Here is a 25,878-nt window from a genome sequence, read left to right on the forward strand (position 1 = left end):
TAGTGGCATTAGGCTTTCCAGAAAGCCTTCCCTAAATCTGAAGATCCAAGTGGTTTTCCTGTGTTTCCATAGTACCCAGTGCATACCCTCCAACGTGGCACTAATTTTACTGTACACACATAACTATGTTTTCATCTTCTCCCCTAGGATCTGAGTTCTTTTGGAGAAGGAACCAAATTTTATTCATCCTCTACCTTCACCATCTGGTCCATTATCTGGTATAGAGTAGTAATGATTATATGTTTGCTTAATGAATAAACAATCGAACATAGTGGATAATCTATTTTTTTAAGTAAGCTGTACATGGGGCTTGAACTCACAACCCTAAGCTCAAGAGTCACATGCTTTACTGACTGAGCCATCCAAGTGCCCCATATTGGTAATCTATGTTAAAGTCAATATTTCAATCCACGTATGGGAATTAATATAGATAATTCATGAGATACTGAGTTCCTTCCTTACCTCACTGCATATTTTAACTTTGTAATGACAGCAAATGGAATAGAGATCATGTGAAGTCACATGTTTCCAAACCATTAGTATTTAACAGACGCTGCAAAAAAAAACTTTAATCATAATGTAATATTCAAAATTCTCACACCTACAATTTAAAAATAAATCAAAAGTTGGTTCTAAGTCTATCTCGTTTTAAATCAACGTACAAGGTTCAAAGATGTTAATATCCCTCACTAACTCACAGCATGCCACTATCAGCCTTAATTTGGTATTATTTCATAGAAATGTTGCAATTACAATTTAGTCCACATTGATCAGCAAAAGTTAAAGGGCAAAATTAATTAATGGAAATAGCAAAGGGCAAAAAATTAATATGATGACACATCTAAAATGCTTAGAGTAAGAGAGGCACTGTTATTTTGAGATTATCCACATTGATTTGCAAAAGAACAGAAGGAGAAATCTGTGAATAAAACTGAATATCAACACACTAAATTGTACATCGGCATCTTAAAAAATAATTACAAAAAATGACAGCCACATTATAGATCTGAAACTTCTGACTAATAGACCTAACAATGACTAATGACATTCCAAATAAGCTGTGAAGAAAATGTTCAGCAGCTGCATTAAAACCATGCCTTCCAAGTTGATGTGTGGATTTATATCAAAACCTCGTATAAAAATGACTCATTTTTTACAAAAATGCATGAAAAGTGTTAGATCTGATATAAATATGTAATATTTTTTAATTGTCAAGATTTTCTGGTGATGGTTATTTTGAATACTTAAGGAACGGTATAATATTCAAACAATTAATTCAACATACTTGTAGAATATATGAGTATCAAAGGTAAGTAGTTGGTGACAGTGAATATTCTTACCTTTCGCAGGGTTTGTGTGACCTTCAGAGTCCCAACGTAAATCAAATCCAGAAATAAAATCAGAGTATCACACTTGCTATTTATATACCTCCATCACTTACATCTCACTTGCTCTTGAGAATAAATTTCAGAGTTGGACCTGGCAGGTGTTTTGAACTCCATTTCAGAGAGAAGGAACATGGGAGAGATTAGAATAAGAAGCCCTACATCACACAGTTATTACGTTACAGAATGGACTCTAGGATATGAGTCTTCTGATACTCAATGGTCTTTCCAGTAAATGCTGGTTTCCAGTCCCTGTCAGCTACTAAAACACACATATCCTACCAGGTCCCAATTAAGAGTCGTTTTGTAAGATCCTGAAATCTCTGATGAGCCTTTTTCAAAGTAATTTTTAAAGCCTCCCCCACTTCTCCACCCCAAGAAATGGCTTGCCACAAGTACAGTAAATGGGAGAAATGATAGAAACTTCATATAACAGCTACAGCAATATTTTACACTTGCCCAATAAAGCAGTTGGGAGTGATAGTGAGTTCTAATAGGTTATGAAAGAAGTTAAAGAAACACATTTTTATAAGCTACATTTAGAAAGCTATCTACAATATCTTTAGGTTTAAAATTATCTTTTTGATCACTTTGAGGAAAGATAAATGTAACTGTGTTATTTTAAAATGTAGCGTGTGTGTGTGTGTGTGTGTGTGTGTGTATCTTTTGGTTGTATTTACTTGACTTGGTTATAGTTATATCTCTTTGAAAGAACATATTTGGCTTTTACCCTAGAACATTTTTTTCTAACTACAGTCTAGGAATATTAGAACAAAACAAAACAAAATTAGTATTTCAGACTGAGTTGTAAGCTATCCGGTATCTTTGATCTATATGTTCAGGTACCCTAAGATCCATGGAACCCATGCCAGTCAGGAGGCAAACACCAGACTATGTTTTTTCATCCCTACGGGCTTTAGTATTAATATTTCAGATCTATCGAGGCATTCCAAAATCGTAAACGCACAATCCATATACGGTGAGCAGTAAAAACAGATGCTTTTCCCCATTTGGAGAATGGTTCATAATAGAAAAATAGGAACCATTAGGGGGAAAGTGTGTTCTTGTTTCCCAGAGTAAAGGTAGCAATTTGATAGAAAAACAAGACTTCTGACCTGAAACAATGAAATTTCCTAGTGGAAATAAAGAGTCCCTTCGATCATGTCCAAAGACAGTTTCAAAAGAACAAGCTTTGTGATAATCAAAGAGCAGACAACATGACTACCTCAAGAGAGACACCAGCCACACGGTGTGAGTTCCGTGGTAGAAGAGCAGCAGCCACGGAAAGTCAGTGGCGGTTCAGGGTTTAGAATCGAAAGTGGAACAGGAGAGCAAATGTGAGAGAAAGGCAGCCCAGGGTCTCTTAACACAAAGAAAATCCAAAAGCTACATGTAAATATGGTGTTCAGAGAGAATTGAGAGGATAGCGTGAGCATCAAGATTTTTTTTTTTTTAAGATTTTATTTATTTATTTGACAGAGAGAGAGACAGCCAGCGAGAGAGGGAACACAAGCAGGGGGAGTGGGAGAGGAAGAAGCAGGCTCCTAGCGGAGGAGCCTGATGCGGGGCTCGATCCCAGAACGCCAGGATCACGCCCTGAGCCTAAGGCAGACGCTTAACGACTGAGCCACCCAGGCGCCCCGAGCATCAAGATTTAAATAGTAATCAAATCGTATCCTAGTCCCAGAGCACAGGGACCTGAGTTTGACACCAATCCCTACCCTCAAATGCTCTCAGATTAGTTACAGAGACTCAGGTTTCTCACCTGTAGTCTAGGGTGAAAAATGGCCAAAGAAATAATAAAAGCATTTACTTTATGGGTGCCATAGTTTAAAAAGAGAGAACAGAACAGTTCATTAGCACAGCGCACTCAGTGAAAGACAGCTATTGGCATTATTAATATTGCAGGAAATCACTGAATCCCTTGTGGCTTAATAAGAAATATGACACAAGAAACCCAGGAAAAGGACAAAACATGGACTTAGTCACCCCTAAGTAGTGGTTGTAGCCGTACGGTAGTGATTGAGAGCGTGGGTTTAGGAACCAAATTGCCTGACGCTCTTACTTACCAGGAAACGTAGGGCAAATTCCTTAATCTCTGTGCCTCAGTTTCCTCATCTATAGACAAAGAACTGTAAAACAACAACATGGAATTATTATGGGCACAGAGTAAATTGGTCTTAAAGCTCTTAGAATAGTGACTGGCATTTATTGTCTTTAACAAATAAGTAAAAGATATCAATGCCTTCAAGAAGAGAAATTGGTGATTAAAATTAATGAATACTTTCTTAATTGTTATTCTTACTTAGCATATGTCATAAATTATTTTTAGAGATGAGACACAGTATGATTTATTTATTCTTTACTAGCTTTTCCATTACTTTTGTTGGAACTAAAACAATAATATATTTCTCCTAATATTTCCAGGCTATTTCACTAACATATTACCTAAGACCTTTTTTCCTTTTTTTAAGTTTTATTTTATTTAAATTCAATTAATTAACATATAGCGTATCAGTAGTTTCAGAGATGGAGTTCAGTTATTCATCAGTTGCATATAACACCCAGTGCTCATTGCATCTCGTGCCCTTCTTAACACCCATCACCCATTTACCCCATCCCCCCACTCACCTCCCTGCCAGCAACCCTCAGTTTGTTTTCTATAGTTAAAAGTCTCTTATGATTTGTCTCCCTCTCTGATTTCATCTTATTTTATTTTCCCTCCCTTCCCCTATGATCCTGTTTTGTTTCTTAAATTCCATGTATGAGTGAAACCATGTGATAATTGTCTTTCTCTGGTTGACTTATTTTGCTTAGCATAATACCCTCTATTTCCATCCACATCATTGCAAGTGATAAGATTTCCTTTTTGATGGCTGGATAATACTCCATTGTATATATATTCCACATCTTCTTTATCCATTCATCTGTCGATGGACATCCCAGCTCTTTCCATAGTTTGGCTATTGTGGACATTACTGCTACAAACATTGGGGTGCAGGTGCCTCTTCAGATCACTACATTTGTGTCCTCTGGGTAAATACCTAGTAGTGCAATTGCTACTACATAGGGCAGCTCCATTTTTAACTTTTTGAGGAACCTCCATACTGTTTTCCAGAGTGGCTATACTTCCCACCACAGCATTCTCGCCAATATCTGTTGTTTCCTGACGTTAATTTTAGTCATTCTGACTGGTGTGAGGTGGTTTGATAAGTTCTTTGTAGATCTTGGATACTAGCCCTCTATCCGATAAGACATTTGCAAATATCTTCTCCCATTTTATTGGTTGTCTTTTGGTTTTGTTGACTATTTCCTTTGCTATGCAAAAGCTTTTTATCTTGATGAAGTCCCAACAGTTCATTTTTGCTTTTGTTTCCTACTTAAGACCTTAAAAAAGGGGGGCTCCTGGGTGGCTCAGTCATTAAGCGTCTGCCTTCGGCTCAGGGCGTGATCCCGGCATTCTGGGATCGAGCCCCACATCAGGCTCCTCGGCTGGGAGCCTGCTTCTCCCTCTCCCACTCCCCCTGCTGTGTTCCCTCTCTCGCTGGCTGTCTCTCTCTCTATCAAATAAATAAATAAAATCTTTTACTGTGAAGATATTACTTAGACACCCCGAGATTTCTCAGAATTCCTATTAAGAATTAAAGATTTCCGGGGCGCCTGGGTGGCACAGTGGTTAAGCGTCTGCCTTCGGCTCAGGGCGTGATCCCGGCGATCTGGGATCGAGCCCCACATCAGGCTCTTCCACTATGAGCCTGCTTCTTCCTCTCCCACTCCCCCTGCTTGTGTTCCCTCTCTCGCTGGCTGTCTCTATCTCTGTCGAATAAATAAATAAAATCTTAAAAAAAAAAAGAAAGAAAGATTTCCCAGCAATTATTTTTAAATGTCTGAGAACACACTGAAATTTATAACTGTCATATTATAAAGATTTTTTCACTGTCATAGTTTGTGGTTCTTCACATTGTTGTAGTCAATATGCATTTTTACTACATGTAGCTTCCCAAGGAACCACTCTGTCTTTGTACCTGAATCCAACACAAAGCCGATAAAGAAATACCACACTGCATGAGATTATGAGCTGTACATATTTTAACAACTAGGAAGCGTGGAGGCATCTCACAATTTATGGCATGTCACAGATAATTTGCAGCACTTGCTTTTCTTTCTTTATGATCCATAAAACTATGGTGCACCTTACAATGGACCATGTATTCAATTCAATTAAACAAATGAACCCCTCACCTCTTCCATTCGATCACTTTGAATCAATAATGTAAAACCTTGATTATCTAAGCACCAAACTGCCAAGCCCCCTATAATGTAAGAACATCTTCTAAGTTCAGAGCTCTTCTCTCAAAAATAATAAACTACTGGGGCGCCTGGGTGGCACAGCGGTTAGGCGTCTGCCTTTGGCTCGGGGCATGATCCGGCGATCTGGGATCGAGCCCCACATCGGGTTCTTCCGCTGGAAGCCTGCTTCTTCCTCTCCCACTCCCCCTGCTTGTGTTCCCTCTCTCTCTGGCTGTCTCTATCTCTGTCAAATAAATAAATAAAATCTTTAAAAAATAATAATAATAAACTACTTCACTTGACCAAAAAGTACTAGTTTCTGTTGCAAAGAACAAGGGGGACATATACCAATATGTTGTTTCATAGAGTCTGTGCAAGGCAAGTATCCATGCCGCTATATAAACATGTTACATTTTACAAGTTAGTTACGAATGATATGGAAAGACTGTTAACGCCTATAGCCAAAGACATTTCGTGCGTGCCAAGGTCAGCTCTGGCTGAGACTCTGAAACTGGACAGCTAAGCTCACTAAGAAATAAGAGTACGAAACCACTGAAACTTCATATTCAACTAGGAGAGCTACAGGCTGCTTTTCTGACGGGGAGTTTATACGTCTCCGGCAGATGACTCAGGCATTATTCCTGAGGAAGGATGGGCAACTTGCTGCAACCCTGGGTTCCTGATGACACACTCACAAAACTCTTCAACCAATATAACATTTAAAAAAAATCTATGTGTAGGGGCACCTGGGTGGCACAGCGGTTAAGCGTCTGCCTTCGGCTCAGGGCGTGATCCCGGCGTTATGGGATCGAGCCCCACATCAGGCTCCTCCGCTATGAGCCTGCTTCTTCCTCTCCCACTCCCCCTGCCTGTGTTCCCTCTCTCGCTGGCTGTCTCTATCTCTGTCGAATAAATAAATAAAATCTTTTAAAAAAATAAAAATTAAAAAAATCTGTGTAATTAATGCCAATACTACTTTGTAATTTTTGTTTTATTTTGTTTCCAAATTGTTATTTCCAAACAAATTTTTCACCTGGGACAAACACTCATTTCAAACAGACCTGGTAGAGGAGAGAAGACGAGGTAATTATACCCACCTCGTTATGATTGATAGTTCTGCCATACAGGCAAGGAAAAACTCACTCTGTGTGGCCAGTGGTATCTGTTAGAAATAATCTGTGGGAAAAAAGTAAAAGATATAGAAAGAAAATGTAATAAAAACCAAGGGGTAAGGAAAGACAGTCACAGAGCCCATGGTGGAGGGCAGCTACAGCAGGGGCTTCCCTGACACTATTACAGGGGGTGACAAGGTGGCGATCACCCAACATTTTAACATGACAGAAGACTGCAACAGATTCAAAAGATGAAACATCTTCGCAGCTGAGAGACCCATATTCTCATCTGCATCAATTATTTTTATAGGCCCATACTATAGCCACAGTAAATTTATGAATGACTGACTGACTGAATGAATGAATGAAAAACACTGAATATTTGTAGCATCCACAGCCCCTGTCTAACCTCTGATTATGCCTCTCTTAATCTTAAACATTCTTAAAAACATGGAATCATTATAGTGCATTTACAACAGGAAAGAGATACGATAATACTATATTTCCTTAAAGAGCATTTTGCTTATTAATTTGTTTAATGTTTATCTTTCCCAACTAAGAAGCAACCTCAATAAAGGAAGAGCATTATTTTGCTTTGTTTTATTTTCTGTAGGGTTTTTTTGTTTGTTTGTGTTTTGCTTTGTTTTTTGGTCTCCTGTTTCCAATGCTGTATTCTCAGCACGAAGAATAGTGCCTGGCATATATCATAACATATGTAGTGCCTGATAGATGTTTGTTTGAATAAATGAGAAAGTGTACATATTACTTAGGGGCTTCGTAAAATTCACTGTATCTTTATAACATTAAAGATGAAATGTTTAATATTCCTTAACACTAAGTGCAGCAAGTTCAGAAGTTTATGGCCTAGTTTCACGTCAGCTGACATGTATTTCAGCTTGATAATTAAGTCGAAGGTTTATACTTTCAAGAAGTCCTTCCAAATACTCTAGCACAAATACTTAAAGCCAGATACACTCCTTCACAGCCCATCAGCAAACTCGTAGAACGTGAGAACGCAGGCTATAAGCAGACACAGAGGGGCCTGGGTTCTATTTTTTAGTGCTACAAACACCATGTACAGTGCGGTTAATAAAGCCCGTCTCTCATTTGGAGCCAGGGACGCCCTGGGGTGAGCACAGATGCAGCAGGCCGGCTCGCTCTAGTGGCCGACTGCCAGTGGAGGGCAGCAGAGAGCTACTTGAGAGACAATACACTGAAGAGGAAGATTGAACAGCTCCCAGCTGAGCCTACGGTCCTTTACCAGATCTACACGGTGCTCCTCAAGAGGCAGCCCGTTTGGAAAACCAGACCACGGGGTAGCCAGCAAGAATGGAGTTCCCAGTTGCATTAGTGTGGGAAGCCAAGAAGCAAAGGAGATGGGCAGGAACCATCACCGGCATAGTCAGGCTAATGTGGACTCCAAGTACGCACGACTCCGAGGAGCCACTGATTCGGACAGTGATCCCTCTCCAGAGCTGCTGAAACAGATGACGTCTTACATTCATTCTCACTCCAAAATCTCGGATCCCAAGACATTAACCACATGTTTGGAGTATAATATTTTTGCAAAGATTACGTCTCCTATAGAAAACATACATACTAATAACATAGAATTGTCAGCATTAAGAGGATAAAATCATACATGCTTACAGTAGCAAGCACAGACTCTCTCTTGCTCAAGGGGCCCCTAGAATCCTCTAAAAGTTGAAACTTCTCAAATTATGTGTGGCGAAATCTTAATGAGCCCTGACGAACAGCAACAGTTTCAATCGGTCCCTGGTCTCAGTGTGAGGGCCCCACCTTGAAGACAACCAGGAGTGAGATACAGCCTATCCAAGGCCATGATTCATGTTCCTTTTTCAGGTCTTCCTAGTGGTGTGAGCTTAGGTGAGTCATTTAGCCTCCCTCGGTCAGTTTCCTCGCTTCTAAAATAAAATAATACCTGTGTCTACTGGGTCTAAAGGAATTCACAGAAGGAAGCATGCCTTGTTAATTTTATACAAATACAGTGTATTTTTATCGCCAGTCCGAGTAGTAGGAAGAGCGGGAAGATACCTAGAGAACAAGAGAAAGGCGTCTAAAAACCAAACCTTCGGCAGATTCAGAATTTTCTTTGTAATGAACCCTGTTCCTTCTACCAATCCAGGTCTTCTTATACATGTCTTCAGCCTCCCTGGGACTCACGTTATGCATTATGGAGTAATATTTGCCTCCTGTTAACAGTCTTCTCCTTGCTAAATATGTGTAATGATGTTCCAGGCCAGACAGAAGTGGGAGATATTTTACTGCCCCCTCCTGAAGGAATTTATTCATATGGCCACGGAAGCAAGGAGGAAATGTTTGCAGCCAGAATACTTAGGCTCTGGTTCCCTCCCCCCCCCAAAAAAAATTAATAGTAATAATAATCATTAGCATAAGGATATGGGAACACGTTAGAGAAACTCACATACAGCTGCCTCAACTTTGTGTTCCGTTTAGTCCCATTCCTATGCTGTGATTTTTCTGGATGGATAGCAAGAGAGAGCTGAGTGCATGCCAATGCCTGAGTGAATGTTAACTGGAAAGTCTAAGATTTCTGTCATTTTTTAAATCAAACAAAGGGGAAGACGGGAGGGACATGAAGAAGAAGATTTCATCAATTCTTTCTATTCTTATTTCTGATGAGCTGCCTAACTAGAAATTTCAGAATTGACATTGAAGAGTCACAAATGACAACAGAGGCACTAACAGAGGGTTTTCCCAGATGAGGGTTGATGATTTATTGATTTATAGATCTTTCAAGCTATAAGGGACAATGGAGAGTTCAACTTTCTCATTTTGTATACGAGGAAACTGAGGTTAAGAGAAGTGGTATGACTAGCTCAAATTCTCCAAGCTGTTAACAACAAGCCCAGTTATCTTATTTTAGAATACTACCTGGCTAAACGGCTAGCATGCCACTCACTGACCAAACTCCACAGGAAAAGCACAGAAAATGTTGGTCAAAAATAAAAAGGAATAAACAAAATTGGCTTCCTTTAAAGTTAGAAACATGGATTCATATATTCCAGTAGTCATCAGTTGCTTTGCTAATAGGAAATTAAACACACTTATGCTTCAGTGACTGCAGGCACAAACTACGCCTACACACATGGCCAATTTATAAAGTCACAGGGAATGAGATGAATTCTTCTGTTACCTCTGTCTAAAGTGTTAAATGCCAAGCAAATGCTAAAATTGTTATTGTGAAAAGTCTTGGGCCATTGCTAAATCTCTGCCATTGTTAAAACTTCACCCGTGCCCAGGTATTCCATTTAATCTTCTCTATAAAAAGAAGAGATGGGAGTCCATCTGGGAATGGGGATCCCACTTCTTTGAATTTCAAAATATTTTGAGCAAAGGTGATATAGGCAGAGCATATTTGGGAGAACTTAAAGAAGAGGTTATCTTTAATCAGTTTCCTGATATTGACTAGAGAGCAATCTCAAATCAACTAAATGACTGATCCAGATAAAAGGAAATCTCAGAAATGTCTACCTTTTCCAATTTTACTAAGTATTATGCATTAGTACATTTGACTATAATTTGGAGAATTGGTTGAATAAAGTACAACCCACAAGATTATTTTTTAGAGCTAGTTTCCTAACATGGAATTTAAAGCATGTTCATACAAATTGTAATTGCCCTGTGTGCAGACTTGAGGTAAACATCTTTTCCTTTCTGTATCTTAGTACCGTAACATGAACACAGTAAAACATCCTTTGATATTAAGACAGTACTGTTTTCCAGACAATCAAGATTTATTAGAAAAACTATGATGTCTCTCTCCTGTGAAAACCCATTCCTCAGTTAACCATCGCACACCTTCATCGCTACTATTGAGTATTATGGTCACTAGATGTCGCTGCTGTCGTTTGAATAAGATTTTCTTTCTGCTTCCAAAAAAAAAAAAAAATCTTATGGTTTTGGGAATTGTTGTTGAGATTTTGGTAAGTGGATGCTATTTTATATATTAACAGATACAGATCACTTATTTCTCAGATGAGGAGAGAAAGAACTAGAACGCTGATGTAACTTGCCTAAGGATTGGGAGGAAGAGAGTGATAGACCCAGAGTTGTAAAACTCTGTTCTCATGTCTATACTTCATAGGCTTTTAGAAAGCAAAAATGTTCCAGATGGGAGCCATGAAGACAATCATCTTTTTAACTAAGACCCAATGAATAATACTTACTACCTATTAAGTTCGTTTTGTTGTATTTTTTCCCTGATGGCCTTCTCCTCGGATACTAGATACATACAAATCATGAAAACAAAAGATTGTCCCAGGCCAGACTTTAAAAAGTAAGAGAAGATGACAAAAGCCATCATCTAGGTTCAGGTGATTCCTTCACTCAGAGAGTCTCCTCCATAAAGTTATTAAAACAAGACAAACATACAAGACACACACACCCAATCCTAGAATGAGAGCATCTCCAACCCGGCTTTCCAGCCAACAGAAAAAGAAAACCAGCGGCTTTCCTCAGAAGGCTGGAGCTAAGGAGGACCCAGAGGCAGCTGTGAGAGCGATCCTGAGCTGCTTTCACAAACTGAAGTGAGGAGGAAAAAAGGAAAGATGAAGGCAAGTTAACTGACAGAGCAACGGAGTGCCATGGCTGAAGCCTCCATTTATTCCTGCTCCTAAGGGAAAACCAAAAATTCACAACCCCTTGGGTGGGTTGGCAGGCAAGAGATAGGGGAGGGAGCTCTCACACACTTGCTCAAAGTTGTTGGACCCCCTTTTTTCAGCCTCCAGAGTGGGAGGGAGGAATGGACGTGCCCTGAAAAGAAAAAGGAGCCGGCATCTCGACCAGCCTTGGGAAAATCTCCACAGATGAGCATTTTTGTTGCGTTAAGTGGCCCGCATTAGCAGCCTAAACACGTAGGGGGAGGCTAACACCGCCTGTTAATATGATGCGGGAGAGCAGTGACAGACCTGGCATTTGAGAGTGGAAGCGCCAGTTTTACATAAAACAAAATGAAACATTTCTGAAGATTTAAGTTCTTAGGATCTGGGTGGAGTGAGTTTTGGGGCGTGCCTCATTCCATAGGCAAGGCATGTCCTGGGACAGGAGTCTGAGTGGCTTGTTACGTTATATATTATTCACACACACAGACACACACACAGATTTCAACTATCTTTAAAACAATAATTTCTACAGTATGAAAAAAGCTTCTTAGTCCATGGATCTGAGGTTGCCTCTGGGAGGAGGGAGAGGAAGAGTCATCCCAGGGATGTCTCCTTTAAACTCCAGCGTTGGGACTGAGAACTGACTAGAAGGTTCTGAAACTCTGCATAAAAATGGTTCCCTCCACACTTCTCAAGCTGCTGCTTTTCTCTTTCACCCACAGAGTTAGAGATAGGGATAGGGACAGGGATACGGATAGGGATAGGAATACAGATAGGGATAAGGGACGGGGGAGGGGAAGAAGAGAGAGAAGATGGAAGGGAAAGGTGAGAAATCGAGAAAAGAAAGGAAGAAAAGAGAAGAAAGGGGAAACTGAAGAAATTAAACCCAACTGAATTCCAATTATTGATGAGGTTTTTTTCTCTTCCCCCCACCAAACGAATTAAACTTGCTTGTTCCTTCCTCGCCTTTCTAGCGAACTTCCAGCTTGAACAGTGTTCCAGATACATGAAAGCAAAACAAAACAAAACTTTGGACGGGTTGGGAGTAGAAATGCCTGAAAGCCCGAGAGCTGATGTCAACAGTCTGCTTGCTGCTCGGATGTCAACCAGTCGTGGAACGCACGGATCATCCTCATTACTTTTCTTTCCACAGCCCCTTCACCCTCGCTTAGCATCTCCTTTCTGCAAGATTGGCTTGAGACCAGCCAGGCAAGATCGGGGAGTGAGGTTGGCTTTTCCTGCGAAAGAAGCCGATAGGATCCACCGAGACTAAAATGCGGAAAGGCCCCTTGTCCGGCGGGCCCAGCCTCAAATTTCCCTGCACACTGTGAAAGTTTTTCGAAACTCCGCGACTCAGTGTGAAGACCTGGTGTTTCTCCTGGGTCGGTCTCCCAGGCCACAGGGGTCACGCATCCAAACCTAGCCTCCCCCTTAATGCGTTTACCTCAGTACATCAAGCAGTTCATTTGGAAAATCGAAGGACCCTTTGGGCTCGAAGAACTGATTAGAGAGAGCCGGGATCTCAGATCTTCGTGTTTGGGGGTGGAGGGGACCATGGACTGACGAGAAGTCGGGGAAAGCCCCGCAGTAAGCAACTGGCCGACAGAGGAATCCGGGCTGTTTTCTCTAAGAAAGCCCTTAAAAAAAGCCCTGGAATGTGGTGGTGTCGGCATCAGATGTTGCTTTATGAGACCCGGATTCAGGACGCTCTGGACGAATTTTGGATAAAAATGGATTATCGCTTCAGACCCAAATATTCCCTGACCTGTTTCCCAAAGCGCTCTGGCGCTTTGCTGGGAGAGCACCGCGCTGCCGGAGACTTGGCGCTTCTGTCAATTGCACAGAGCAATTACTAAGAAAATATTGTGACGATGTTGTAGGGCGGAAGGGGATGTGAGGGGGTGTGGGAGGGGGGAGTTAGTTTGGAGAGCGATTTGCAAAGGAATATTAAGTTTGATTCCCGAGGTCACCGCGGGAAAACGGGTTGGCGTTGGGTGAGCTGCAGAGCTCTTCCTCTAGGTGGCGGACGTTGGTACCCAACAACTGTTAGGCGGGTGCTGACTCCAAACACAGGATTAAGCTTCTTGCTGGTTTAAAAAAAAATAATAGTAATAATATAGAGGTGTGGGGCTGTTTTTCCCCCTTTTGGATATTTATTTATTGTAGGGAAAAGTCATTGATTTTCCTAAGCAAACTGTGTTTCTCCTTCACTTGGTGGAAAATAAAAACTGTTTGAATAAATAAGTTATTTCTGAACATTTTGTTGTCAAAGTGTTAAATGTTCCCGTCATTTTTATTCAAACACTAACATGATTACAGCCAATTATATATTCACCAGTGTTCTTTATTTTAGAGTAATTGTACTTGTCACTAATAAAACAGAGGCATAATGGATCGCTACTGTTCTGGATTTTCAAGCAATTTTGTGTAATTTGATTGAATTATACATCTTATCTGCTACTTTTTTATTTTTATATTTGGGGATCCTATTTTCTTGAAAATTGCAGCTCTATGCTTGTTTTGTTGTTTCTCCAGTAACGTACACTTCGGTAACACTGATAAATAGAAAGAGTCCTTTTGAAATGTCGAAAATCAGCTGTTTTTTTCCCCACCCCTATCCCCACCCCCTCTCTGCACTTCAGCACAGGGAAGACCTGAACTCTGGCTGCCAGGCAGTCTGAACCAGTGGTTGCGCTTACCCGAAAAGTCCAACGCCAAGACAAACTCCCCATTCACCCCAAAGGCAGTCGGCTCCCTGCCTGGAGTCTTTGGGGTTTTGTCTCTTTCCTGTAATGATACTGTTGGGTGTCTGGAGCCTCAAACATGCCAAGACAAGCCGACCATGGGTTCAGTTCATGTGCGATATGTATCAAGGGAAAGAGTATGCACAGCACGGCCGAAAGATAAACTGTATATATTACTCCAATTACACAACCCCCAAATGTCCTACTTACCCAACTAGCACCACCGGGAAACCCCTACTCAGCCCGTAATTGCAATTATCTGTCTACTCGCCTATGTTCTTTTTGGTTTCAGATATACTTAAAGGACTGGGATCAATAGTTTCTCCTTTTTTTTTAAAGACAATTTCAACAAAAAGATACATGAAAAGACACAAGCAGCTATCCAATATTCACATATCTGAACAAATCAAGAAATAAACGTGACAGCAGACAGACAGGACATAGGATTTTAAGAGACCATCTCTGCAACTGAAGGAACAGGGAATGTGCATTTCTTCTCCCAATACATCCCTCCAGTTCCCAGGACACGACTCAAATGCCCCGCTAGGAGCTGCAGCTGCGAGATTGAGCCAAAGGCTCTGACAAGTGCCTGGTGTATGACCCAATATTTATCAATAACAACAACAACAAAATCAAGTGAAACCAAGGCTGGGGATTTTGAACTGTTTCTAAAGCCCTGGCGTGGATATGCACGTGGGCGAAACACATCGCTGGAGATGAGTTGGCTCCATTTGTCCGCCCTGGGGAGCAATCTTGGGGCAAAATCCACTGCTAATTGATCCCAACCAGCCACACTATCAGCTGAAAATGCTTGAGGAGACAAAGAACGAGGACTGTGTGGTAAAAAATACTCTAAGCATTTTTCAAGTAAATCGCGTGTGTAATCAATAGCGTGTACATACATATAAATAGGGAAAGGGAATTACTTCCAATTAATGAGAAAAATAATGTTTCAAGTGTAACTCCAGACTTCTCTAAAAATCTATTGTCTCCCATCCTTTGATTGTTTTGTGGTCGGACTTCCAGCTTCCTCCAGGAAAACCTGCGGACCCAGTTTAGTGCTCGGAGCTGGAGAGCAGACACTCGGCCCGACTGGGGGCCGATCTCTCCTCCTCTGGGCTGTTTACTCCAAGGCCAAAGGGTAGGCTGCTTGGGCAGCGATCCCAGGGCAGCGTTGGGTGTGGCCCGCGGCCGCCGGGGCAGGAGTTGGGACAGCTCCGGAGCGAGCCCCGCGCCGCTCAGCTCCTAGACAGCGCTCGGCCGCCGCCTGCCAGGCTGCTCTCCAAAGGAGCTGGGCTTTTTTCAACGTTTCCACTTCCTCGTGGCCTCATCTCTCTTATCTAACAGGTTCACGCTCCGAAGAGAAAAGGAAAGAGTGAGAAAAAAAGAAAACCTCTTCACCGTGATGATTCATAGTTCACACGCTCACGAGCCAAACTTTGCCGACCGTGCTTTTTTCGTGAACATTACTTTCTCTCCTGCGTGCCTTAGGACAAACGCAGAAGGAAGATACTAAAATTGGTAAAGAAGAATCGAGGATTGTTTTTAAAATAAAAGTGACCATCCTCCCCCCCCCCCCCCGCTACCTTTGTTGTAGATTCTGAAACGGAGGAGTCGGGGTGTTTTGTTTTCACATGCTAACGGAAACTTGGTCCTGACGCGATTCTGCGTCTAGCTTACCCTGGCCGCTCCTCTCCTCCCCGTATGCGGCTCCTTCCAGAGGGCAGGAGCGAAATAGGGGTATAACTGGTTTCCCCTACTGGGTTCAACACCCCTTACATGTAACTGAATATTCGAATTAACTTCACCTACACGTACCCTAGTCTTTTAACTAGGAGCTGAGGTTATACAAATTATAAGCTTAAAACCATTAACTGGTCTCTATTTTTTTTTTTCCGCGTTCATCGTAGCACATGACCTCTTAGCCCAAAAATATTGATCTGTGTGCGTGCTTCCGGCGTGATGTGCAAACACGAGACACCTCGTCTGGAAAGGTAACTATAAGGGGGGGGAATCCGGAAACGAAACCTAAAAGCAAGTCCTCTAGCTCGAGTGCGCTCGGCAGGCTCGGCGGCGACAAAGGAGCGCGGGCAGGCGCGCGGGTGTGCGCAGGGAGGAGCGGCTGGCCCGGGAGCCGGGACTCCGCGACGCTCCTCGCCGGGAACTGTCGGGGTTAAAGCCTCTCGGGGAGAGCGGGGGAGGGAGAAGATCAGGACCTTTTGGGAAACGCTGCTCCAACAGATTTTCCATCGCTATTAGGAGGGGGAGGGGGGCGACCCACAGGAACCGCAGTTCGAGAGTGAGGAGGCAGGTGGGTATGAGATAGGCAGGACGTCGAAACTGGCTCGTTGGTTTGTCCATCTGGGTTTTTAAAAAGGGAGTTGATGTACTGGATTAGCAAACAGTTTACTTTCTCTCATTGACTTTCCCCATGAGAAGAGGGACTCTGTCATAGAGGCTGCTCAGCGTGCCTTCTGGCCTGCCCAAGCCAACGCTCACAGTTTTCTCTCTCCTCATTCCTTCACAGACCATTAGTGGGTTCGAGCGTTTTCTCAAACACGCTCATCACTGTCCTATACGGACCCTGGGCTGTTCAGTGCTCTTCGTGTACCTTTGAGAGTTGACCACCTAAAAACCGCGACTAACACCGATCCATCTTTCCTCACAAAGACTGGAGTTTGGGGGGGCCTGTTAAAGGGTGCTTCCAAATAGAGGGGACTGGATGCACCACATTCTCCGAAGAGTGCTATGACGCTTCCCAAAGTCGATTATTCAGGCTCCTACGGGAGATCAAACTGGAGCTCCAACTAATTCAGGAGAACAGTGACAGGGTAGTTAGGAGCTCAGAATTTTGAGGCCTGTAAGTTCTTCTTTCAGCCTGATATATTTACGAAGTCTTTCTTTTTCTCCTTCTTTTGGTGTCCCACTGATGGAAAATCCATTATCTTGTGTGCTGACTTTTGCCAAATCTCAGTTCCTCCCTTTTCAGACAGACTCCAGGGTTAAAGCTAAAGCCCTCCATCATTCTCGTCATTCTCCTTTACCGTCACCCGTCCAATGCTTTGTCTTTCTCTTTAGCATTTCCTGACCCCTTTGAAGGAAGAGCTGTGCCATTTCCTCGGGCAAGGAGAGGAGAAAAAGGACCTCTCAGAGCACGCTTGCCCAAAAGGTGTGGGAGCATATCTCCCAACTGGATCAGGTCAAGAAATGGAACAGGCTTGCCCACACACTATTAGGGACTCAACTCCTTCCGAAAATTGTCTACCCCTGGAGGTCTTGAGGGGCCTGGCAAATAACAGGAAACAAGTAAACGGTAGTGGGCATTTTATATTTACGAAAAATGTGTAGAGTATTTGACTGAAAGGCTCCGAGAGACTTTTTAAAAGTCCTTGGCCCTGGGGTGATATTTCATTGTCCATCTCTCTGTGCCTGGCTCTCCATTGGGAAGAAGCTACTCCCGAGTGTATTTTGTTGCAGACCTCCTGCGGTTTCTTTGGATGAGTATGTACTTGCCTTCAGAGAGCTTGGAACCTCTGACAGCATCACAGAAACCTACCTGGGGAGTCCCAGGGGTCTCTCCCCAGGCCTTCTTCTCTCCTTACCTTGGACTTTCTCACTTCTGGAGCTTCGATAGCTTATACCAGTTAAACATTTCGATTCTCGAATACGAGGCTCTCCCATAGTTTTTTTTTTTTTTTTTTCTCGAGGTTCTCAAACAAAATTGCCGGTGCCACAATGTTATGATGGAAGGATGCTGAAATGACAGGCCTAGTAGACGCTTGTCTTAATCATCGGCTTCTTAATTTAGTTTTAGTGCGGTGTGTGTGTGTGTGTGTGTGTGTGTGTGTGTGTGCTTGTGCGCGCGCACACACGCTCGCACACACACGCTCGCACACATGTGCGCGCCCCCGGGGATATTGGGGGTGCGCGCGTGCGTGCTGAGAGCAGCCGCTTGACAACCTGCAGCTCCCTAATGAGTGACGAGGCAGGGCTGCTGCAGAAAAGTAACACTTCCCTGGTGTGAAGACCTCTTACTGAGAAGTTTAGTTCACTACTGTTCTCGCAAACCTAATCGTATAACCTGTAACCAAAACCCACAGAACAAGGATACAACACGCTAAAGAGTAACTTATAATCACTAAATGTTAGCACCATTACCTGCTGTTAGGAAGGGATTGCAGACCTCGCTCGTCAGTCTCTGGAAATACCTGGATGCCTCTGCGTGAGTTCCACTTGTTCCCAAACGTCACGGGGTCAGGGACTCCCTATGCATCTGCAGGAAGAGAGCTTTAGCCAGAGCTTGGTGCCACTCCAAGGACACTCTGTCCAGGGAGCTGAAAGCAAAGTGCATTTTAGGTAAAAAATGGCCCGCCCTCTTTAACCAGCAGGTAACAAGGGAAAAAAATAAGTGAAAAACCGACAGAAAGCAGGAAAAAGGCCTTAAGGAAGATTTAATGTAATACCGCCAAATGAAAAAACTAAGCGTGCTGCTCCCTACTCAGATGCAATAGGCTGTGGAGCCTTGGTTATTAATTAAAGCTAGAGATGAAATAATCTAATTCATTTCCCAAGCAATTCTTCTGTTGGAACTGCTCACTCTTTACAAGGCCTGTCCTCTTTTGGGGGGAGGTGATGGGGTGGGACAGCAGACAGAGAAGGAGAGATGTTTACCACTGTATATACCAGAAAATTACATTTGCTCTGACTTATGCTTTGATTCGTTAACAGTGTACATTTATAGATGTTCATGTGTGAGAGATCAAGATTAAGCTGATGATGAGAAACTAGTAGAATTTGTTTTAGAGCTGAGACCACTGGATGCCCTCTGTCTTCTGAAAGTAATCATAGGGACCGAGTGAGGTGGAAATACAGAGTTGTGGCTTCATGTGTTTAGGACAGAAGCCCGAGGTGGACGTGGGCAGTCCTTCAAATCCAATTTGCACCCAAATTGACTGGTAGGATTTACAAAGCTCCATCCAGGGACTTTCAACTTGCACAATGCTCTGCCCAAGTACCCCCTCCCCCTCCATTTCATCTAGTAGCAGTTCTAAAAAGAAGCCATTGCTGAGACAAATGTGGGCTGCTGAGTAAATAGTGCATGTTTTGTTGAACAAGCCTACATATATATATATATATATATATATATATATATATATATATATATATATATATACACACAGTATTCTATCTCATCATAAAGTCCATTAAAATTATTAAAAGGATGATAAATTCACTTCCCCCCAGATTGCAAGTGACCTCTGTTATCAGGGAGAATAGATCTTTAGTATAATCTATTTATTCCTACACAAATATCCTATTTTGAGACTTGCATCCATGCAATCCTTAAAATAATATAACACATTCTTAATTTGCATGCAAAATATTTTCCCAGTCAATATAAGCTCCTGGCACATCAAACCAGATTATTACAGCTCTCATTAGCAGACCCCAGTTTTTGCTTTTTGAAAGTAAACAAAAGAAAAACTTATTTTCACCTGCTAAAATTTTATGCAAGATTACAAAACAATGCACACTCAGCTTTGACCTAAGAAACACCTTTAAAACATTAAAAATTCATCAGTCAGTGCTGGTGTTGTATTCAAGGAATGCTCCTCCAGTTTGCTGCTGAGCTCAGATTTGAATAAAATGTCCAATGTTAACAAACAATACCCACGTTTGGCACTTTGTGTATTAAATTGATCAAACAGATTTTAGGAGGCACAATGCACAATTTGTACAGACCTGATTGAGTTAATATAATATCAGCAAATTTTACATCGAAATGATTCTGTTTCTTTTCTTTGTGTTTAAAACCAGCACAGATTACAAATTTTAATGATCTGAAAATGTTTGGTATACAAAATCATGCTTATTTCAGTATTAGCAAAAACACAAGAAATTTTTCAACACAAACACCCAGCTGTGTCTATTTTAAAAGCAGTTCAATGACAGCTTGCACTTATGAGCATGCAATCAGCTAATTTCGCTTTTTTTTCTTCTGTGTTAATCAACACTTTCCTTCCTGCATATCAGAGTACAAATAGTATAGTTACTCCACATCAGTAAATGTTTACGTAACCTGTCCTTTCCCAAGAATCCGGTTACACCGAATCATTTCACGCTAGACCGACTACGAAAACGTACCGGGCCGTCCACCTCAGAGGGAGCCCTTGTGTGCCATTATAAGTGGTGATGAGAAGGGGGGTTGTGGGGGGAGAAATGGGGAGGAGTAGGTGGAGGAATGGAGTGAGGGAGAGGAATAGACGGAGGAGAAGGGGGGTAGCGAGTGGGGAGGTGGGAGGAAGAGGGGAGGAGGGAGGAAAGTGAGTTGAGGAAAAGTAGGAATAACAGGCCTGAGGAGGGGAGAAGACTAAAAGGAGGAAAGTAAGCAGAAAGAAGAGGAAGGCTCACAGATCTCTCCAACCGGTCCCCAAAGCCCATTAGCTCACCCAGCTCTGTAAGAAATTGGAGCTTAGAAGTCAGTGTTTGGGGCCATGTCACTATCAACGTTGATAGCCGGGACCCTTGAACTTTCCCACATGTAAATATAGCTTAAGTAAGGAAATATGTAGAAATGGGAGGGGGGATACATACATACAGCGGAAGGACAGATGAGGTTAGTCCAATGTTTAAAGTTTCTTTATGGTATTCCTAATAGAGATGTTTAAAATCATTAGCTATTTGTAATTGTTTGCTGTTTTCTTCAGAGTTTGTTCTTTCTCTTCCTCAGGATTTCAAGGTAGGGAATGGGGTGGGGAGAGGGCAATAACTCCATATTAACCTGAGTATTTTTGTATTCATCAATTGCATTCTTTATATTGGAATTGAACTTAAACATCACACATAGGCACCGCTTTTTCTTCCTTCCTTTTCTTAAATACTAAATCTGCCAGACAATTTAATTGATATTTATCAAAGTGAGTAAATGTTTACATTTTATGATTATTTATAATAGAGGAGGGGGAAAGTGCCTTTCATTTATGCTTCTCCTCCACCTCCCTCTTCTCTAGGGCTACATCCTCCGTAAAATGTGGTATGTTTCGTACCCATGTGGGATGAAACAGCCTTTGATCAGTGTGCTCCGCACCAAATTCCAATCCCTGGGAAATGCTGGGCCTTAGCCCTGCCCCTGGCCACGGGATCCTTTTAAAGCCCCCGAATCACAATCTCCCCACTCACTTCAGCCCTCAACCGAACCTTCCCAGTTCTAAAGCCCAAGAAGCTGGGATTGTGGGACCCACGTACCCAAGGCTTCTAGTTGCCTTCCATCTGCATTCAGGGTGGGAAAGGGCTGGCTTCAGCATGCGGTTATTTCAGCATTAAGGCCCGCACAAATCAAAAGCATTTGAGAAACGGAAAGAAAAAAGAAAAGAGGGAGTGAAAACAGGAAGGCTTAAAAAAAAAAAAAAACGGAAAGAAATAGCCGCCCACCCTTATTTTCCCTCCAATGTCAACAAGCAAAATGAAACATTTCCAGGGTGATCGCTCGCGGCTACTCGCTTCCAATTCGGATTAGAAGCTGAGGAGACGCTCGAGCGGCGAAGAGAAAACGACACCGAGTCACCCAGCGTGTGAGCGACGGTCTGGAGCAGGAGAGAAGGGGAAGGAAGAGACACATATACATAGCATGTGTTACCTGGTTTATTTCGAGACTGTTTGGTATTGTTTTCTCTCTGAGCACCCCTCATTTCGGAAGGCTATCATAGGCGCCCACCACTGAGCCGCCCCCGCCCGCCGCCGCAGCAGCGCCGGGAGCCCCAGGCCCGGCTTCCCCGCGGCGCCCGAGCTCCGAGCTCGCCGCCGCCCGGCCGCAGGAACTGAGTAAGTAACCCCTGTTTGGCCCCGCGCTCGCCAGCCCACTTCCTCCTCCTCATCCCTCCGTTTCCAAACCCCATCCAGACCCTCCTCCCCCAAGGTGCAGGACACCCCCCTTCCCACGCCAGGGGTGGGCCTTCCCTCCCCAACCATCCAAAGCCTCGCTGAAGTGTTACCTACAGGGGCACAGTTTTCCTATGGGCTCAGAAATGCCGACCCGGGCCTGCGGGGCCGACTCGGGAAAGTAGCGCCTCGCCTCTTCCTCCTCCATTTCCTGCCCTGTCCTTGCATCCTCTCCCTGCACTCCCACTCTTCGCTCCACCACCGCTGCCGCCGCCGCCCCCGCTTTTAAAAATAAAATTGAATACAAACTTTAATCAATAACGACAAATATTGACGCTCAAAAGAAGATGACCCAATACAGTGAGAAGGCAGCCGGAAATGTGAGCTATTTGCCCTAAGAGGGGGATTTCGGTCGAGCAGACCCGCGGGGTGGAGGGGGTGGAGGGGGCGCTGAGAAGGGCCGCGGCGCAGCGTGCTCCCGGCGGCGTATCCCTACGTGGCTCCGCGCGGCCGCGAGGCCCAGGCCCGCGGTGAGGGGGAGGCGAGCGCCGAGGGGGCGGGAGCCGGCGGGCGGGGCGGGGGTGGGTGGGCCCGGATCCGCCGATTGGTCGACGGCAGGAGAGACGCTCCCGCACGCCGCCGGCTCTGATTGGCCCAGCGGTAGGAAAGGTTAAACCAAAAATTTTTTTACAGCCCTAGTGTGCGCCTGTAGCTCGGAAAATTAATTGTGGCTATAGCCGCCTCGATCGCTGTCTCCCCAGCCTCGCCGCGGCCGCTCCGGGACGCGCCCGCCCGCCGCCCGGCTCTCCCCCCCTTTGGGCTGCTGCTGCTGCTGCTGTGACTGCTGCTGCGAGAGGAGGAGGAGGAGGAAGCAGCAGAAGGGGGGGGGAGCGGGGGGTGGGGGGGAGACCAAGAAGTAGAGTTGGGAGCGAGGGAGCTTCACCCCCGGGGCGGTGGTTGTTTCTTTTTTCTCTTTCTTTCTTTTTTTCTTTTCCTTTTTTTTTTTCTTCTAATTCCTGAGGGGTGGTTGCTGCTTTTGCTACATGACTTGCCAGCGCCGGAGCCTGCGGTCCAACTGCGCTGCTGCCGGAGCGCTCAGTGCCACCGCCGCCGCCCGCGCCGCCCGCGCCCCGCTCGGCACCCACCGGTCGCCGCCGCCCGCCGCGCCGCTGTCCCGCTCCCGCGCCGCCGCCGCCGTTTCCCCCCCGACGACTGGGTGATGCTGGACATGGGAGATAGGAAAGAGGTGAAAATGATCCCCAAGTCCTCGTTCAGCATCAACAGCCTGGTGCCAGAGGCGGTCCAGAACGACAACCACCACGCGAGCCACGGCCACCACAACAGCCACCACCCCCAGCACCACCACCACCACCACCATCACCACCACCACCCGCCGCCGCCCGCCCCGCAACCGCCGCCGCCACCGCAGCAGCAGCCGCCGCCGCCGCCGCCGCCGCCCCAGGCACCGCAGCCCCCCCAGGCGCGGGGCGCCCCGGCAGCCGACGAAGACAAGGGCCCCCAGCAGCTGCTGCTCCCGCCGCCGCCGCCGCCACCGGCCGCCGCCCTGGACGGGGCCAAAGCGGACGGGCTGGGTGGCAAGGGCGAGCCGGGCGGCGGGCCCGGGGAGCTGGCGCCCGTCGGGCCGGACGAGAAAGAGAAGGGCGCCGGCGCCGGGGGGGAGGAGAAGAAGGGGGCGGGCGAGGGCGGCAAGGACGGGGAGGGGGGCAAGGAGGGCGAGAAGAAGAACGGCAAGTACGAGAAGCCGCCGTTCAGCTACAACGCACTCATCATGATGGCCATCCGGCAGAGCCCGGAGAAGCGGCTCACGCTCAACGGCATCTACGAGTTCATCATGAAGAACTTCCCCTACTACCGCGAGAACAAGCAGGGCTGGCAGAACTCCATCCGCCACAACCTGTCCCTCAACAAGTGCTTCGTGAAGGTGCCCCGCCACTACGACGACCCGGGCAAGGGCAACTACTGGATGCTGGACCCGTCGAGCGACGACGTGTTCATCGGCGGCACCACGGGCAAGCTGCGGCGCCGCTCCACCACGTCGCGGGCCAAGCTGGCCTTCAAGCGCGGGGCGCGCCTCACCTCCACCGGCCTCACCTTCATGGACCGCGCCGGCTCCCTCTACTGGCCCATGTCGCCTTTCCTATCCCTGCACCACCCCCGCGCCAGCAGCACTTTGAGTTACAACGGCACCACGTCGGCCTACCCCAGCCACCCCATGCCCTACAGCTCCGTGTTGACTCAGAACTCGCTGGGCAACAACCACTCCTTCTCCACGGCCAACGGCCTGAGCGTGGACCGGCTGGTCAACGGGGAGATCCCGTACGCCACGCACCACCTCACGGCCGCCGCGCTCGCCGCCTCGGTGCCCTGCGGCCTGTCGGTGCCCTGCTCCGGGACCTACTCCCTCAACCCTTGCTCGGTCAACCTGCTTGCGGGCCAGACCAGTTACTTTTTCCCCCACGTCCCGCACCCGTCAATGACTTCGCAGAGCAGCACGTCCATGAGCGCCCGGGCCGCGTCGTCCTCCACATCTCCGCAGGCCCCCTCGACCCTGCCCTGTGAGTCTTTAAGACCCTCTTTGCCAAGTTTCACGACGGGACTGTCCGGGGGACTGTCTGATTATTTCACACATCAAAATCAGGGGTCTTCTTCCAACCCTTTAATACATTAACATCCCTGGGACCAGACTGTAAGTGAACGTTTTACACACATTTGCATTGTAAATGATAATTAAAAAATAAGTCCAGGTATTTTTTATTAAGCCCCCCCCCATTTCTGTACGTTTGTTCAGTCTTTAGGATTGTTTATTATTCTAACAAGGTGTGGAGTGTCAGCGAGGTGCAATGTGGGGAGAATACATTGTAGAATATAAGGTTTGGAAGTCAAAATTATAGTAGATTGTGTATCTAAATAGTGACTGCTTTGCCATTTCATTCAAACCTGACAAGTCTATCTCTAAGAGCCGCCAGATTTCCATGTGTGCAGTATTATAAGTTATCATGGATCTTTATGGTGGACGCAGACCTTGAGAACAACCTAAATTATGGGGAGAGTTTTAAAATGTTAAACTGTAATTTGTATTTAAGAAGCATTCGTAGTAAAGGTGCCCAAGAAATTATTTTGGCCATTTATTGTTTTGTCCTTTTCTTTAAAAAACTGTTTTCTTTTTCTTTTGTTTACTTTTAGACCAAAGATTGGGTTCTAAAATGCACTTGGTATGCTAAGTATTAAAAAAACAAAAACAAAAAAAAAAAAACAAAAAAAAGGAAAGTTGTTTCAGTTGGCAGCACTGCCCATTCAAATGAATCGGAAGGGGACAAAATTAATGATTGCCTTCAGTTTGTGTTGTGTATATTTTGATGTATGTGGTCACTAACAGGTCACTTTTATTTTTTCTAAATGTAGTGAAATGTTAATACCTATTGTACTTATAGGTAAACCTTGCAAATATGTAACCTGTGTTGCGCAAATGCCGCATAAATTTGAGTGATTGTTAATGTTGTCTTAAAATTTCTTGATTGTGATACTGTGGTCATATGCCCGTGTTTGTCACTTACAAAAATGTTTACTATGAACACACAGAAATAAAAAATAGGCTAAATTCATATATATCTTGATACTTTTGTCTCTTTTATTAAATAGAGCTAATTTAAAAAGACCATTAAAGTTCTAGGGAATTCAAAGGCTTTCTCAGCCAACTAAAATTCAACTGCTCCTTTCATTTGAATGGAGACTTTAAAAATTAAAATAGTATTTTTTTTCCATTGTGGAATCAAATTTTACAAGGAGCGGGCTATTTAATAAA

At 44.5% G+C, this 25,878-nt stretch overlaps 1 protein-coding gene across 1 annotated transcript; it reads left to right on the top strand.

The window, feature by feature from the left end:
* The first annotated feature begins 23,273 nt into the window (after positions 1–23,273).
* FOXG1 (forkhead box G1) lies at positions 23,274–25,208 on the top strand. Its single transcript, XM_026513535.3, has one exon. It carries the CDS (start codon positions 23,275–23,277, stop codon positions 24,742–24,744), a length of 1,470 nt encoding a protein of 489 aa, XP_026369320.1. The 5' UTR covers position 23,274; the 3' UTR covers positions 24,745–25,208.
* The last annotated feature ends 670 nt before the right edge of the window (positions 25,209–25,878 follow it).

This window comes from Ursus arctos, unplaced genomic scaffold, assembly GCF_023065955.2.
Source record: "Ursus arctos isolate Adak ecotype North America unplaced genomic scaffold, UrsArc2.0 scaffold_37, whole genome shotgun sequence".
NCBI lineage: Eukaryota > Metazoa > Chordata > Mammalia > Carnivora > Ursidae > Ursus > Ursus arctos.

Bases quoted from the DNA above. Each gene is read 5' to 3' on its own strand.
- FOXG1 (XM_026513535.3), top strand. From the start codon at position 23,275: ATGCTGGACATGGGAGATAGGAAAGAGGTGAAAATGATCCCCAAGTCC.